At 40.1% G+C, this 14,143-nt stretch overlaps 1 protein-coding gene across 4 annotated transcripts in view; it reads left to right on the top strand.

The window, feature by feature from the left end:
- Nucleotides 1–14,143, top strand: part of RPGR (retinitis pigmentosa GTPase regulator) — a 53,011-nt gene that overhangs the window by 7,065 nt on the left and 31,803 nt on the right. For 3 of the 4 annotated variants that reach the window (XM_089511832.1, XM_089511830.1, XM_089511828.1), the window contains exons 4-7: nucleotides 1,795–1,857; nucleotides 11,049–11,207; nucleotides 12,340–12,489; nucleotides 13,135–13,293. In XM_089511832.1, coding sequence (XP_089367958.1) covers nucleotides 1,795–1,857; nucleotides 11,049–11,207; nucleotides 12,340–12,489; nucleotides 13,135–13,293 — 531 coding nt within the window. Of the gene's footprint in view, nucleotides 1–1,794; nucleotides 1,858–11,048; nucleotides 11,208–12,339; nucleotides 12,490–13,134; nucleotides 13,294–14,143 lie in introns of those variants that run through there. The other variant, XM_089511829.1, reaches the window with a different exon arrangement.

Below are 14,143 nucleotides of genomic sequence, written 5' to 3'. Positions count from 1 at the left end.
TTTTGCCTTTATGCTCTTGATCCAAATGGCTGCCGCACCTTCAGTTCCAGCTTTGCCTCTTCTTTTAAAAAAGGCAAGCACAATAAATAAATTCCTTGGCCAAATTCCCCGCAGGGAGTAACTGAAACCTCCAAACTAGAGAATGATGGGTCAGATTCCCTGCACCTGGAAAATCCTTTTGCAACCCTCTTTGTTCCCTTCAGTCTGAGTGGATCATGGAGGAATGAGAGGAGGGGATGGCAGTTGGCTTTGGCAGGAAAGTCTCCACTTGCACTTCTGAGGTAGCTAAGGCCTGGTACACTGGGGCTCTTTGTGCCATGGTGCTGCTGATTCTAGGTTTCTGGAGCACACAGCAACTGCACACTCTGGAACCCTAGAATGTGCCGCTGCTGCCATCATGCTGGCACTCCATCTACATGGTGGCTGCCATGATGACGTTGTTGCGATGCAGCATCCGGATGTCACTTCCAGGAAGTGAAGCCATGGCAGTGCCCTTTCCGCTTTATGGTGTCATAAAAAAAGAAGCCGCTTAGAGCGGCTTCTTTTTGGTGGTGTGTTGGTATTGCGTGGTGCAGCTGCTTTGGCACCAACAAGGGGGAAAGATGGGCAGCACAGAACCGCCCATCTGTACCACGCCTAAAGGCCCAAAATATTGCTGCTTTGGGTCTCTTTGGAGGTATGCTGTTTAAATGACACATGCATCTTAAGAGGCCAGAAGCTGTGCCAAAGCTTCACTCTGGTCCTTAGGACTGGAGCATGGCTTTGGTGCGGCTTCCGGCCTCTTAGGACGCATGCATCATTTAAACAGCATACCTCCAAAGTGATCTGAAGCAGCTTTATTTTGGCCTGTCTGTTCGAGCCTTAGGTCTCCTTCAAAACTGGGAATGCAAGCCAGAAACAAACTTCTGGGGTAAAGCTTAACCCACAAACATAGGATTAGGAATCAGATCACCACTCACCTCTTCAAATCTGCCTCCTCTCTCTCTCTCTCTCTCTCTCACCTCCCAAATCTCTTGACAGATTTCATGTTTGTAATGGGGCACAATCTGGCCAAGAACATGTGGTTCTCCCTCCTCCGGCTGCACTTGGGCTCTCTGGCCTTTTAGTCCCTTCAGCCAGATATAGCTGGGCTGTCTTCTTTTTTTAATGTTAGAGTTGGGCCTAGTTGCCCAACAGCACAGCAGCTTCTGAACTGTCCTCCATGCCTGGCTTTGCTTCAGCAGAAAAGGTTGGAAGGTCAAAAGGATAGAGCAAAGACTAAAGAACATATAGTTGTTTTTATAGGTAGTTGCCAAGAACAGGTCATGAATATAAGAAGAATAGAATAAAAATTAGAAGTATTAAAGTCTTTAAGACAAAGTAAAGGAAGGAGCAGAAAAGGAAAAACACAGCCTACTCAGCCAAGGCAGGAAAAAGACTGAAGGATGGTGGGGGTTGATCCCTCTGGTGGCAACTCCTTCAAGTCTGTTTTTCCTGCCTATTCAGAGCAAGAGATGGAATCAACCCATGATACAAGATATTTCCTCCTCCATCGCTGGAAAATGTATGCCTCACAGTGCAAAAGGACTCCGTGTAACTAGAAGGACTTATTCTCAAATAACCTTGTGGCCTTACTCATCCTTTATACAACTAAGGTGTAATCAGAAGATCCAGCTTAATATTGCAGCAGTGTTCCATCTTGTCATTGATATATGACTGATGACTGGATAACTCCATAACAGTTTTAAAGCTAGGACTCTGAGTACATATAGATTTAACTTATAAGATGGTAATGACTGTGTCTTTAATCCATAGCTTTAAAACCAGAAAAAGTAAAACTAGCTGCTTGTGGAAGAAACCACACTTTGATTTGTACAGGTATGTAATTTATGTTATTTATGCACAGAATATGCTCCAATGTCATTTTTGCTCTGGCGTTATAAGGATAACGCTGGACCTTGTCATAGATGCATAAATATAAAAAGCTGCTTCATTCTGAGCCACAGAAAAGTCCATTTTGATGTGAAAGGCTTGCTTTGAATGGCTTCCAAAGGAGCTTCCTTGAGATTATGAAGAAAGCCTTTTTGTGATTGCCCCTTGGCCCTGGATTTCCATTTCAGGGATGCCTTTCCTTTTCTGATAGTCTTCTGTAAGATGGTGATACTCTTACTTTCTAGAAAAGCATGTGGATTTTTGTCTGCTGTCAGTTTAATTTGGGTTTTAGCTGTCTGGGTTTTGAATAATTTTTACTGCTTTCTGATCATTTATCCCATTGTTTTAATATGTTAATGTTTTAATGGTATCTGATAAAGCATAGTTGGGAACTGCAGTCCTCGAGATGCTGGTGAACTGCATTGCCTAGCATTCCTTACCTTTGGCTATGTGTACTAGACTTGCTGAGAGTTTAAGTCCAAAAACATCTAGGGAAGGCTACACAATTCCCACCCTATTTATAAACAGTGTTTTAAATTGTTAATTCTGTCATTGCTATTGGTGCTCTTCAGCTCTCTAGAGAAAAAGCAGGGCATAAATATTTTAAATGAATTAAGACAGAGGTTTTTCCAACCTTACTAACTGTGGTCAAAACACAGTGCAGAAATAATCTAGTTTGAGATCACTTTAACTGCCGTAGGTCAATGCTAGGGAATTCTGGGAACTGTAGAATCATAGAATCATAGAGTTGGAAGAGACTGCAAGAGCCATCCAGTCCAACCCCCTGCCATGCAGGAAATCTCAATCAAAGCATCCCTGACAGATGGCCATCCAGCCTCTGTTTAAAGACCTCTAAGGAAGGAGACTCCACTATACTCTGAGGGAGTTTATTCCACTGTTGGACAGCCCTTACTGTCAGGAAGTTCCTCCTAATGTTGAGGTGGAATCTCTTTTCCTGTAGCTTGCATCCATTGCTCCGGGTCCTGTTCTCTGGAGCAGCAGAAAACAAGCTTGCTCCCCCCTCAATATGACATCCCTTCAAGTATTTAAACAGGGCTATCATATCACCTCTTAACCTTCTCTTCTCCAGGCTAAACATCCCCAGCTCCCTAAGTCTTTCCTCATAGGCCATGGTTTCCAGACCCTTCACCATTTTAGTCACCCTCCTTTGGACACGCTCCAGTTTCTCAACATCCTTTTTAAATTGTGGTGCCCAGAACTGGACACAATATTCCAGGTGGGGCCTGACCAGAGCAGAATAGAGTAGCACTATTACTTCGCTTGATCTAGACACTATACCTCTATTGATGCAGCGTAAAATCGCATTGGCCTTGTTCGCTGCCACATCGCACTGTTGACTCATGTTCAATTTGTGGTCTACTTGGACTCCCAGATCCCTTTCACACGTAGTCTCGTTCAGCCAGGTATCACCCATCCTATATCTGTGCATTTCATTTTTCCGCCCTAAGTGCAGGGGTTTCCCAGCAGACAGTGAGCACTAATCAAGCAGACACTAATCCTCCTTTGCAGACCCACCCACCCTGAGGCCTGCCATTAGCAACACAACAATACACATGCAAATCACTCCTGCCTTCCCCCTGTCACACAATATATATACCCAACTCCTTTCCAGGCAAACATTCTCTGAAGTTGCTAGCCATAGATGCTGGCGAAGCGTCAGGAAGAAACTCTTCTAGAACATGGCCACATAGCCCGAAAAAGCCACAAAAATCAGAAAGCTGGCCATGAAAGCCTTCGACATCACATTGCAGTACCTTACATTTCTCCATGATAAAATTCATTCTGTTAGCTTTGGCTCAGCTTTCTAGTCTATTAAGGTCATTTTGAATTTTGATCCTGTCATCTGGGGTATTAGCTACTTCTCCTAATTTGGTGTCATCTGCAAATTTGATAAGTATGCCCCCAATTCTGTCATACAAGTCATTGATAAAGACGTTATATAGCACTGGGCCCAGGACAGAACCCTGTGGGACTCCACTTGTCACTTCTCTCCAGGATGAAATGGAGCCATTGTTGAACACCCTTTGGGTTCGGCCAGTCAACCAATTACAAATCCATGTAACAGTTACATTGTCTAGCCCACATTTCACTAGCTTGTTTGCAAGACTGCCATGGGGAACCCTGTCAAAAGCCATACTGAAATCAAGATACTGTATACTATATGCACAAGATATACTATATCCTTCATCATTTATCCTTCTTTGTCAAAGAGCTCTGGTGCTCCAATTTCCAGGATTCCCTAGCACTGAGCCATGGCAGTTAAAGTGGTCTCAAGGTTTATTTCTGTAGTGTGTTTTGGACCTCTTGTTTCCTTAACATGAATTGCCTGGATAGAACTCGGAATTAAAGCAGGCAACATCTAGCTATTGCTGCATACTAAGCTACAGGTATCCCAAATGTGCTCTTCATATTTTTACGGTATCCTTTCTGGAGCAGAATATCTGAAAATATATCTTGCACATGATTTTGATCAAAGTAACATTTTTTTCTGTTTTGTTAATCCAGCTAAAATGTCTGGATACACAGTTCTGCATTTCTGTACATTCATTCTCCAATGCTCTTAATAACTACAAGGAAAAGTTTCCCTTCCTTGTCAGGAAAACTTAGATATTTTCAATGATACTGAGAAATGACACAATTTGAAAGAGATGTATATAAGAATTAAAGTTCCTTATTTTTTAATATTTTAAAAATAAGAATGCCTTAGTATTTTTATATTTGTGTAACCATTATGAGCAATCATTATTTGAATATAAATATATTTTAAACTGGCTTGAATGTCAGTTTAAACATGTTGTATCTAATTAATTTTATGGCCATCATTAACATTTGTAGTTTGTATGTTGTATAGAGGTGTTATTACTGCTATTTGTGGAAGTGGAAATCATTATATAACTTCACACTATTTCACCCTCTAATCATGGTCAATGAATTTGCATGGAAGGGTAGCTCAAAGGGTGTTGTTGTTGTTGTTTTCACTTTGGGGAGTAAAGCAAGGAGCTTTTGCTCCAAAGATGGTCTCTTGCAAACCATATTATTCAAGAAATCGGCGTTATGACTATATACAGATTCTTAGCAATGACTTGATAAACAGAAGTGGGCATCTTATAGCCCTCCAAATATCACAAGACTACAACTCCACTTTAGCCCTAGTCAACATAGGCAATGAGGATGATGGAAGCAACATCTGGAGGGATAAAGATGTAAGTGGAATCGTACTCCCATCTCTTCCCCATGCAACCCTCAGTGTTTTTTTGATAGTCATATACAAAGTTGGCAAAGAATGATGCTGGTATCAGTCCTCTTTGATGAGAAACATAGGCTTTATGTATGAGCACCAAGATAACCGAGGCAGAAGAGCTCCATGCAGGGTTCACCTAATTTTCTGTAAGTGCTTAGAAACTTTATTACTACTACTTCATTGTTGTTGTTGTGTGCCTTCAAGTCGTTTTTACTTCCTTTTTTAACAAATCTGAAAATCTTCTAGCCAGCATGGTCATAAACTGGAAGCTGTATTCCAAAAATTAACTTTCCAGGCTTTGCTTTCTCTTCGCAACCACCACTAAAATCATATAGCATACAGCAGAATGTCTTTTGAATATATGGTGCAGAACTGACAGTGTAACAAATTACAGGAAATGAAATGAAAATTTGAAAGATTAATTGCCTGAAAGTGTTAATTATATGGCAGCATGAGTCATGTTCTTTGTATTTTTCTTGAGCAAACAAATGAAGTGTCTTTCAATATGACAGGCTATATTTTTCTCTTTGCCACCAAGTGAAATAGGTCAGTTGGTTGAGAAGAGAAAAGTGAAATAACTAGGAAGAATGAAAAATGAAACCGCTAGCCCTGCCTGCCGTACCAATGGGGAAGGCAGGATTTATTTAAATGATGGGCAGGGGTGGGAGCGAAATTCATCTATGTCTTCACTCTCCCATCCAGTTGTTACTTTTAGACTGGACTGGGGAAGGAACAGGGCTGTGCCCCCTTCTATTAAGTTGACTCTCAAATTCATTGAGTCATCAAAGTGAGATAAATAATTCCTTATTAACCCCCTAATTAGTAAGTTGTTCACCCACTTCCATCTACCTCATCTGAGTCATAGCTTCTCATTTGAGTGGGTTGCAAAGTGTTTAAAATGCAATCCTCTAGCTGCCATGTCAGGAACATTTACTTAGAGAAAAGGAGAAATACATTCTCCCCTCCGCTCATAAAGGGCTTGCTTGCATGTATGTACACACATAAATTTGTGTATATGTTAACATTTCACACCTCCCCTTCACTTTCCAAGTACCCAGAGACCTCTGTCTTTCCTCCCTAAACCACTTTATTGTTGGCAGGGCATAGAGAATACTTTTTAAAAAATATTCCTTCTCCTTTCAATCCCTAGAGGCCCTTTCTTTACCAAAGGGAAGGAAACTGTTTCTTAGAGGATATTGCCTGCCTTCTTCTCCTCAATTTTTCAGTGTGTTTCCCACACCCCAACTACTAGCTAGAAACTGCTTGCAAGGAGTGAGTTGCCTTCCTTATTCTTTCCCCACAATCAGGATTGTATGAAAAATTTACTATTTCTAGACCTTTTCTATCTCAAAAGCCTGTGTTCCATATCAGGTGTCAGTGTGACCCTTAAAGCCAATCCCTACCATTTTATTGTTTCCACTCAGTGCAATATAAATAGAAAGTATATGAGGGGAGGAGAAGGGATATTGATAACAAATGTGTGCACTCACACTCCTACCTCTAAGTATCTGTTTAAGAGTTCTCTCTCCCTCCCACTCTCTCTCCTTCTTTAAAGCTTTTACATATGCCCATAGGCATTGGAAGCTAGATTTCAGCAAAGGCTATTTTTCTTTTATGTGGGAATGAAAACATAAATCATTTATATCTTTAAATATTGATTTCCTTGTCTTTAAATACTCTTTATTAATCAGCTGACAGTAAAGACAAACAAACAACATCAAAAACTACAATTATAATATACACAAACAGATACAAACCTTTTTTAAAAAAGCTAAGTACTTCCTTCCTGTTTTGTTTAAAGTCTAATTTGCTGATTAAACAGATTACACCTCTTTCAGATTTTAATACAATTGTAAGTCCGTTATAGTGATCTTAATAATTGTGCTAATTTTTAGCTGACATCTTTTAACATGTAAAGAAATAATCTTCCTCTCTCACACTAACATTTTCCAGCCTAGTTCAGATACTTCTTCAACATTTCCCAATCTTTCTCAAATTTTTCTTTCGAGATTCCTCTCAAAAGCATCGAATGAAAACTATGAAAACTAGCCTTGAATGAAAACTGTGTACTGTTTTATACATGTTCTAGCAGTGTACTTTTGCAAACTAGAATTCCTCTGGGCAGCACAGGTTCCATACGGGTTAGTCCACTAACTTGTTTGCAAAGCATTTTGAAGTTAAAACTGCTTGCATGAAGTGAAACCTTGACTCCACAGTTGTAGCAGATGGGTTTTAAGGGGTGGTCAGAGCATTGAGTTTTACAATTTGTTGGGTGAGTTTCCGTTAGTATGTATTGAGACTGTGGGAAAATGCTTGGATGATAAAAACAAGTGAAACTGAATAGAAAGGGTATGGCTGGATGGGTCATGCGGGTAATTAATGCCTCCTTGCTGGAAGATCCCATCTTTTTATGTTTTTTTATTTTTAAAAATAAATGTGTATTATGTTTTAAAACAACACACTTCATACATAACAAAACTAAATATAACATCCATACATACAAATAATCTAGTTATCTACATCATAATTGTGGCTGTACTTACAATCCAACAATCTCATTCAATCATTCACCCTTACCTACCAACAATTTCAATTACGCTTATGTTCTTTTCCTTTATCTTAGTCAGTTACCTCTTCTCTATTCTTTATCCCACCTACTTACCTATCCTTTACTCTTTTTTATAATTCTCTCTTTCTTTTCGCCTTACTCCTTCTTTCCCTATCTTTTTACCATCTTAAATCTTCACTGGACCTAGAAGATCTGAACAGCTGTAGGACAACTGTGAGCATATAGCTCCAGTTTTGATTTGCTAGTACAGGCTGCCAGTTTGTTTCTGAAATCATGTTCAAGTGATGCGTTTTATCTATGGCGGGTTACAGACCGCCCGTTTGGGGCAGGCTGCACCCGCCCCTTTCCCCGGTGTATTGGGGCCTCAGCGTTCAGAGCGGCAGCCGCTGAGGCCCCGATCCGCCACTTTTTAGGCTGCGGGGAAGCGGCAAAAGGCCCCTTCCCCACAGCCTGGAAAGGGGTGTCCTTGGGGCAGCGGGGAGGAGGAGAAAGGGGCCACTTGGCCCCTTTCTCCTTTGGTCCGCTGGGCGCAGCCGTCTGAAGGCTGCGCCCAGCAGACCAAACCAGGAAGGAGCTCCGAAACGGAGCTCCTTCCTGCTCCATGCTAAGGGCGCACTAGGCACCCTGGCGCGGAGCGAGGACGTCACTTCCGCGCCACCCCGTATAGAGGCGGTGCGGTCGTGATGTCCTCATGGCAGCGGCCGTGTGGAACGGCCGCCGCCATTTTGTGCGCGCAGAGCGCGAGCTAGGGTTAGGTGAGTGTGGAAGCACCGCCCCTTTCTAACCCTAGTACGCGCTCTGCGCGTACTTTCCTGCCCGTCTGTAACGGGCCACAAAAACCGTTCTTGAAGTTCAGTTAGTGCCAAATGTGTCATCTTTTAGGGAAAACTATTTTTAATTTTCTTGGATATCAGATTTGTTTAATTAATAGCCTGGCTTTGGTGGTTATTTTTGTTGTTCACTCCTATGTTGGATGAAGGGTTAGCTTTATTTAAAAAGGAAGAAAGGAAGGAAGGTGGCACCTTTAAGTCTAACATATTTCTTTTACTATAAGATTTTGTGGACTGCGGTTCACATCTTCAGATGCATGGAGTGAAGATGTAGTAGACACTTATACAAATGTGGTGTGGGGGAGGAGTGTGACACAGAATAAGATCAGTGTCAAGTTTCGCATAAAGCACAGGTGAGTGGGTGAACACACAAATGGCAAAGGAGAGTATTTGTCTTGTATTGAGTGCAGAAAGAAAATAACAGTCGAAATGTGATAAAACAAGCAAGAATTCTTATGGGAAAATATTATTTGTGTCTGTGCAGCTGTAGTGAAAGCCAGCATTCATTACTATGCATAATATGTTTAGAAGCCGTTATCTATGTTCAGACATTGGCTGAGAGAGTGAAATTTATGACTGTATTCAGATGTCTCCCTGTCCAGTTTCCCACTGAAATTCCTTAGTTCTTTGATAACCACCTTAAGATTAGTGAAAAAGCATCCTGGGATAGTAATGTGTCCTTTCACTTGTTTATATGTATTGTAGTTTCTAATGTTAGATTTGTGCCCACTTATTCTTTTGCTTAGAGATGGCTGTTTTTGTCAAATATATACTTCAGAGAGGCATTACTAGCTGAAGATGATAAACAAATAAATACAGTGCGCCCACGTCAAACGCGGGCACATTATATGCTGCTGTCAGCATACGCTGAAAGTGGCACTGGAAGAAGCGGCGCTATGCACTGGAAGAAACAATGGTGCATGCGCTCATGATGCACATGTGCCACCGCGCTGCCACAAGCACGAGCCCCATTACTTGTAATGGGGCTCAAGCATATGTGCAATTTCTTTTACGCGGGGAGGGGTCCGGAATGTATCTCCCACGTAAAAGAAGAGCGCACCATATGTCCTAAAGTTGTGGATAACATTGTTAGGATCATAATAGGGTTGTCAGAGTGTATGTGGGGACAGAGGTGACATCTAGGTTTATAGAAGGATTTTGTCCCGGTATTTCTATCAATGTTGTATTTTCTGTTGTAGGTGAGTAATATCTTAAAGTTCAGGAGCTGTCCCTAAGGAACTATAGGTCTGCCACCTACTGCCTGTGAAAAGGCAGTAAAATATGTCTGTCTACTTTCACTCTGTGCTTCTGAAGAAGTGGACTGGAGTTCATAAAAAAGTATGGGGAAGTAAATTGGTTAGTCATAAAGGTGACACAAAACTTCCTTCACTTTATACTGAAACAGACTAATGCAGCTATGTCTCTGAAATTTATTACCTTTATTTTTATTTTGTATGGTATTTAATTAATGTGTTATTACATCTTAAACATCGTGTTCTTAGCCATCCATTCCAGGCTTCTTTGGGTGTAAGAAACTATTCATAGGCCTGTTACAGACTGCCAAAATAAAGCTGCTTCGGGTCTCTTTGGAGGTATGCTATTTAAATGATGCATGGGTCCTAAGAGTCCGGAGGTCGCGCCAAAGCCACACTCCATTCCTAAGCACTGGAGTGCAGCTTCGGTGCAGCTTCCGGATTCTTAGGTTGCATGCATCATTTAAACAGCATACCTCCAAAGAGACCTGAAGCAGGTTTATTTTGGCAGTCTGTAACAGGCCATAAATTTAATAAACCAAAACTGACTAAGGGAATTAGATACTGTACTAATTTCTATAGGCAGGCTTTGAACAATTAAGGACTACCAAGATTCTGAGTTTCACCCTTAACCAGACTTAACAATTAAGGACTTTAAAAAAAACTTCCATGGAGTACTTTCATCTGGGGTGTGTTTTTTTTTTACCCCAATAAGAATTCCAGTGCATTGTAGTTTATAAAAATCACCCATGTCCACATGTGTTTGATTAAGATTTTTTGAGGGTGTAGAATCAAAAGTGTTGTACAGTATCCAAATACCCAGAACCAGAAAACACATGTTCACATGAGGCAGAATATTTGTTCTGAGTAGCTGTTAGTCCTCCTTGTTTGTCTCCCCCACTTAAAAAATCCTAACCAAACACACACAGAACAGATATATTGAGACAATTTTTCCTAGGCATTTGTTGACTTAAAAACAAACAAACTCTTTTCAGGGTCACTGATTGAAATTAGGGCAGATTGTTTATTGCTTTTCAGGTGACAGTGTTGTAAATGCTTCTAATTTAAATCTTGACTAAAATGTCTCATCTGCCTGGATGAAGATTAATCATGGAAGAAAATAAATAGAGCTTGTCTGATGGACTGGCATGTAGGTTTTTGTTTTTGTTGCTATACCTTCAATTGAGAGTGTGCTTACTCTACCTGTGCTTTTCTGTATGCAGAACAAGGAGATGTATATGCTGCTGGAGGTAACAGTGAAGGGCAGTTGGGATTAGGTGACACAGAAGAAAGAAGCACATTTCATCTAATTAGTTTTTTTACCAATCAGCACAAGATTAAACAGCTGGCAGCTGGATCCTACACATCAGCAGTGCTAACTGGTGAGGCCAACAGCTAACATGAATCTTTTGGAAATCTCAATTGACAGCTTTGGTGCTTTCTGTTTAGTATTTATGGAAAATTGAAATCAGAATTATTTTGCATACCCCCAGGCCAAATATTTGTAATGGTGCATTATAAAAATGATGAAAACACCTCATACAAGCTGATCCAGAATATCTTTAAAGGATTCTTAAAGTGTATCTCTGAATGAAGCAGATACATCATTTCAGTAACACTTTAACCATCATTGCTGCATCCTACATTTTCCTGAAATTTGTGTTAAGTGCAGCCCCTCACTAAACTGCAAAATCCCAGAATCATTAGGATGGATCCATGACAGTTAAAGTGAAATCAAATGGATACGATGATAAAGTATATCTTTGTATATGTCGATGCACCTTTAATTTCTGATTTACAGCTGCTTTGTTAAAGAATTTATTTTGTTGATTTCTGTTGTTCTGAGAATGTCTTGCTGTATACCATTTGTTTACCAGATATTCCTAGAATTTTAGAAATTCCAAATACTATAAACCTACCACCTGTGTAACCTATATTATGATGAATCAGAATAACATATGCTTGTCTGGGGTGTGCTGGCACAGGCCTTTGATAATATGACAATCTGTCCACCACAGCTTCCTAATTTACAGTGAGAAATTATCCTATTTGTATATAATATATGCCTGGTTTGCTATTATGTGCCTTATGTAAGAAGTCATTTTAAACAGAAGGTCATCACAGTTAGCAACAAGTTTCAAAAGACTTCCACTCCCTCTAATTACACACAAAACTGAGACTTTTGCTATATTTTCTGAGCTACAGTTCTTCCCCTTTCTTTCCTTTAAAAATTTAGGTTTTGGTCTAAACTCCCAGGAACTCCCAGCCAACGTGACTAGTGGCCTTTCTAGGTGAGGGATTCTGGGAGTTGCAGTCCAAAACTAATTTTTTCATCCTCTATTTAATACATGTTGCTTTTGAAATTACCCTCCTCCAGCCCCCTCAGAATTATAAAGTCACATGATATAATGTGAAGATTGCAGTTCAGAAATCATAGTTGCTGTGTTTTGTATTATTTATCTCTTTAAATAATTTAACACTTGCTTTACATTTATGAAGTCTCCTTTTATTAAGAGGATGGACAGCTTTTTATGTGGGGAGACAATTCTGAAGGACAAATTGGCTTGGGTGATGAAGCTAATGTGTATGTTCCTCATCAATTGGACATCGGAAAACCTGTTTCCTGGATATCTTGTGGATATTACCACTCTGCCTTAATAACACGTAAGTGTGGAAAACCACATGTATACATAGATCAGACAGTTTAGTCAGTAACATTAAGTTTCCTAGCTTAGCTTGGGGATTTGGTTGCATATTATTAATGTATGAGATTTCATATTCTGTTTTCCCCTTGTTATATATTACAAATCTGTTCTTTCCAAAGCCCTGCTGAATTGCACTGGCCAGGACAGAAGATGGTAGGAGATGAGGTGACTTTCCTCTTTGCCACATGAATACTCCGCACACAAACATTCATTTGCTGATTCAAGTGAGGGAAGGGCAGTTAGTAATACCATCTGTAATTAGGCATAGATGGAGGGTCTGATCATGGGTCTTCCCAGGGAACAAAGGAGGTTTTGATTCACCAAATCCAAGGCAGTCTCTACCTTATCCCAGGACCACCATTTTTTATTGCTTTGCAACAGCTGCCACAGGTGGTAGAATTCCCCAGGGGTATAGCAGAAATCTCAGCAAAAGATACACTCTCTTCAGAATTGCTAGAAAATTATATATATATATATATATATATATATATATGGGTTTGAAGGTAGCACTTGTTCTGAAGAAAACATGCAAAAATATTCCTCAGATGAATTGATTTTTCTCCTTCTGGCATCAGTCACAATTTTGTTGCTTTGTTTTCTGCAGGAGATGGGGAACTTTATACTTTCGGGGAGCCTGAGAATGGGAAGCTAGGTTTGTTATCGGAGCAACTACAAAACAGTAGGGTTCCTCAACCTGTTTTTGGAATTTCTGGTAAAGTCAGTAAGGTTGCTTGTGGAGGAGGACATACAGTAGCACTTGCAGGTATACAGATGCAGTTTATATTATGATAATTTTTTTGTTCCTTGTTTCCTGCTCCTTGGCTTGGGGGTTCATGCAAATATTTCTTCCATCGTAAAATCATGCTAAATTTGCACATTCATATAAGGACATCCAGAAAACTCTTAGCACATTTTTCACAGTGTGTCAATAAGGTAGCAGAATTTTCAGAAGAGACTGGTAAAAAAAAAAAAAAGGGGGGGGGGAGAAGGCCTTCTCAATGGCTGCTTCCAGACTTGGAGATGACCTCCAGAAAGAGACCATGATGGTCCCATCCATGCTTTCCTTCCATCAGCAAGTGAAAACATTTTTATGCCACCAAGCTTTTAGAAGCTGACTGGGGTGGGATTTTAATGCTGAACATTGCTGTTTTAAAGATCTGTATATGGCCTTTAATGAATTTTAATGTTGAATGATTTAACTTTATAAATTGTTTAATTACTTTTTAAATCATATTTATACTTTTATTGACTTTGTATAGATTGTAATTTGTATTATTTTTAAATATGATGTTAGATGCCTTGAATCCAGTTATTGGGATAAGCCAATATAATAACAATGACAACAGCTTAGCAAAAGAAATTAGCGGGGTATCAACTTCATGTCTTTCTTGTAAGCTTCCCATAGGATGCTGGCTGACTACTGTGGGAAATAGCACACTGGATTAAGCTGGGTAATCTGTGGTTGTGTAGATAGTGCTAGAATGCAGCTCCCATCAGCTTTAATCATCCTGTGTTCTCATATGGTGAACTATGATAGGCATTAATGCCCAGTAGCATCTAAAAGGCAGCATGACTCAATGGGGCTACTATTGGGACTGATAGTTGGATTTTAG

The sequence above is a fragment of the Sceloporus occidentalis genome, unplaced genomic scaffold, assembly GCF_023333645.1.
Source record: "Sceloporus occidentalis isolate IW3139 unplaced genomic scaffold, rSceOcc1.0.p SCAF_2, whole genome shotgun sequence".
Lineage (NCBI taxonomy): Eukaryota > Metazoa > Chordata > Lepidosauria > Squamata > Phrynosomatidae > Sceloporus > Sceloporus occidentalis.
Note: the sequence above shows the minus strand (reverse complement) of the source record. Positions and strands in the feature narration are given on the sequence as shown.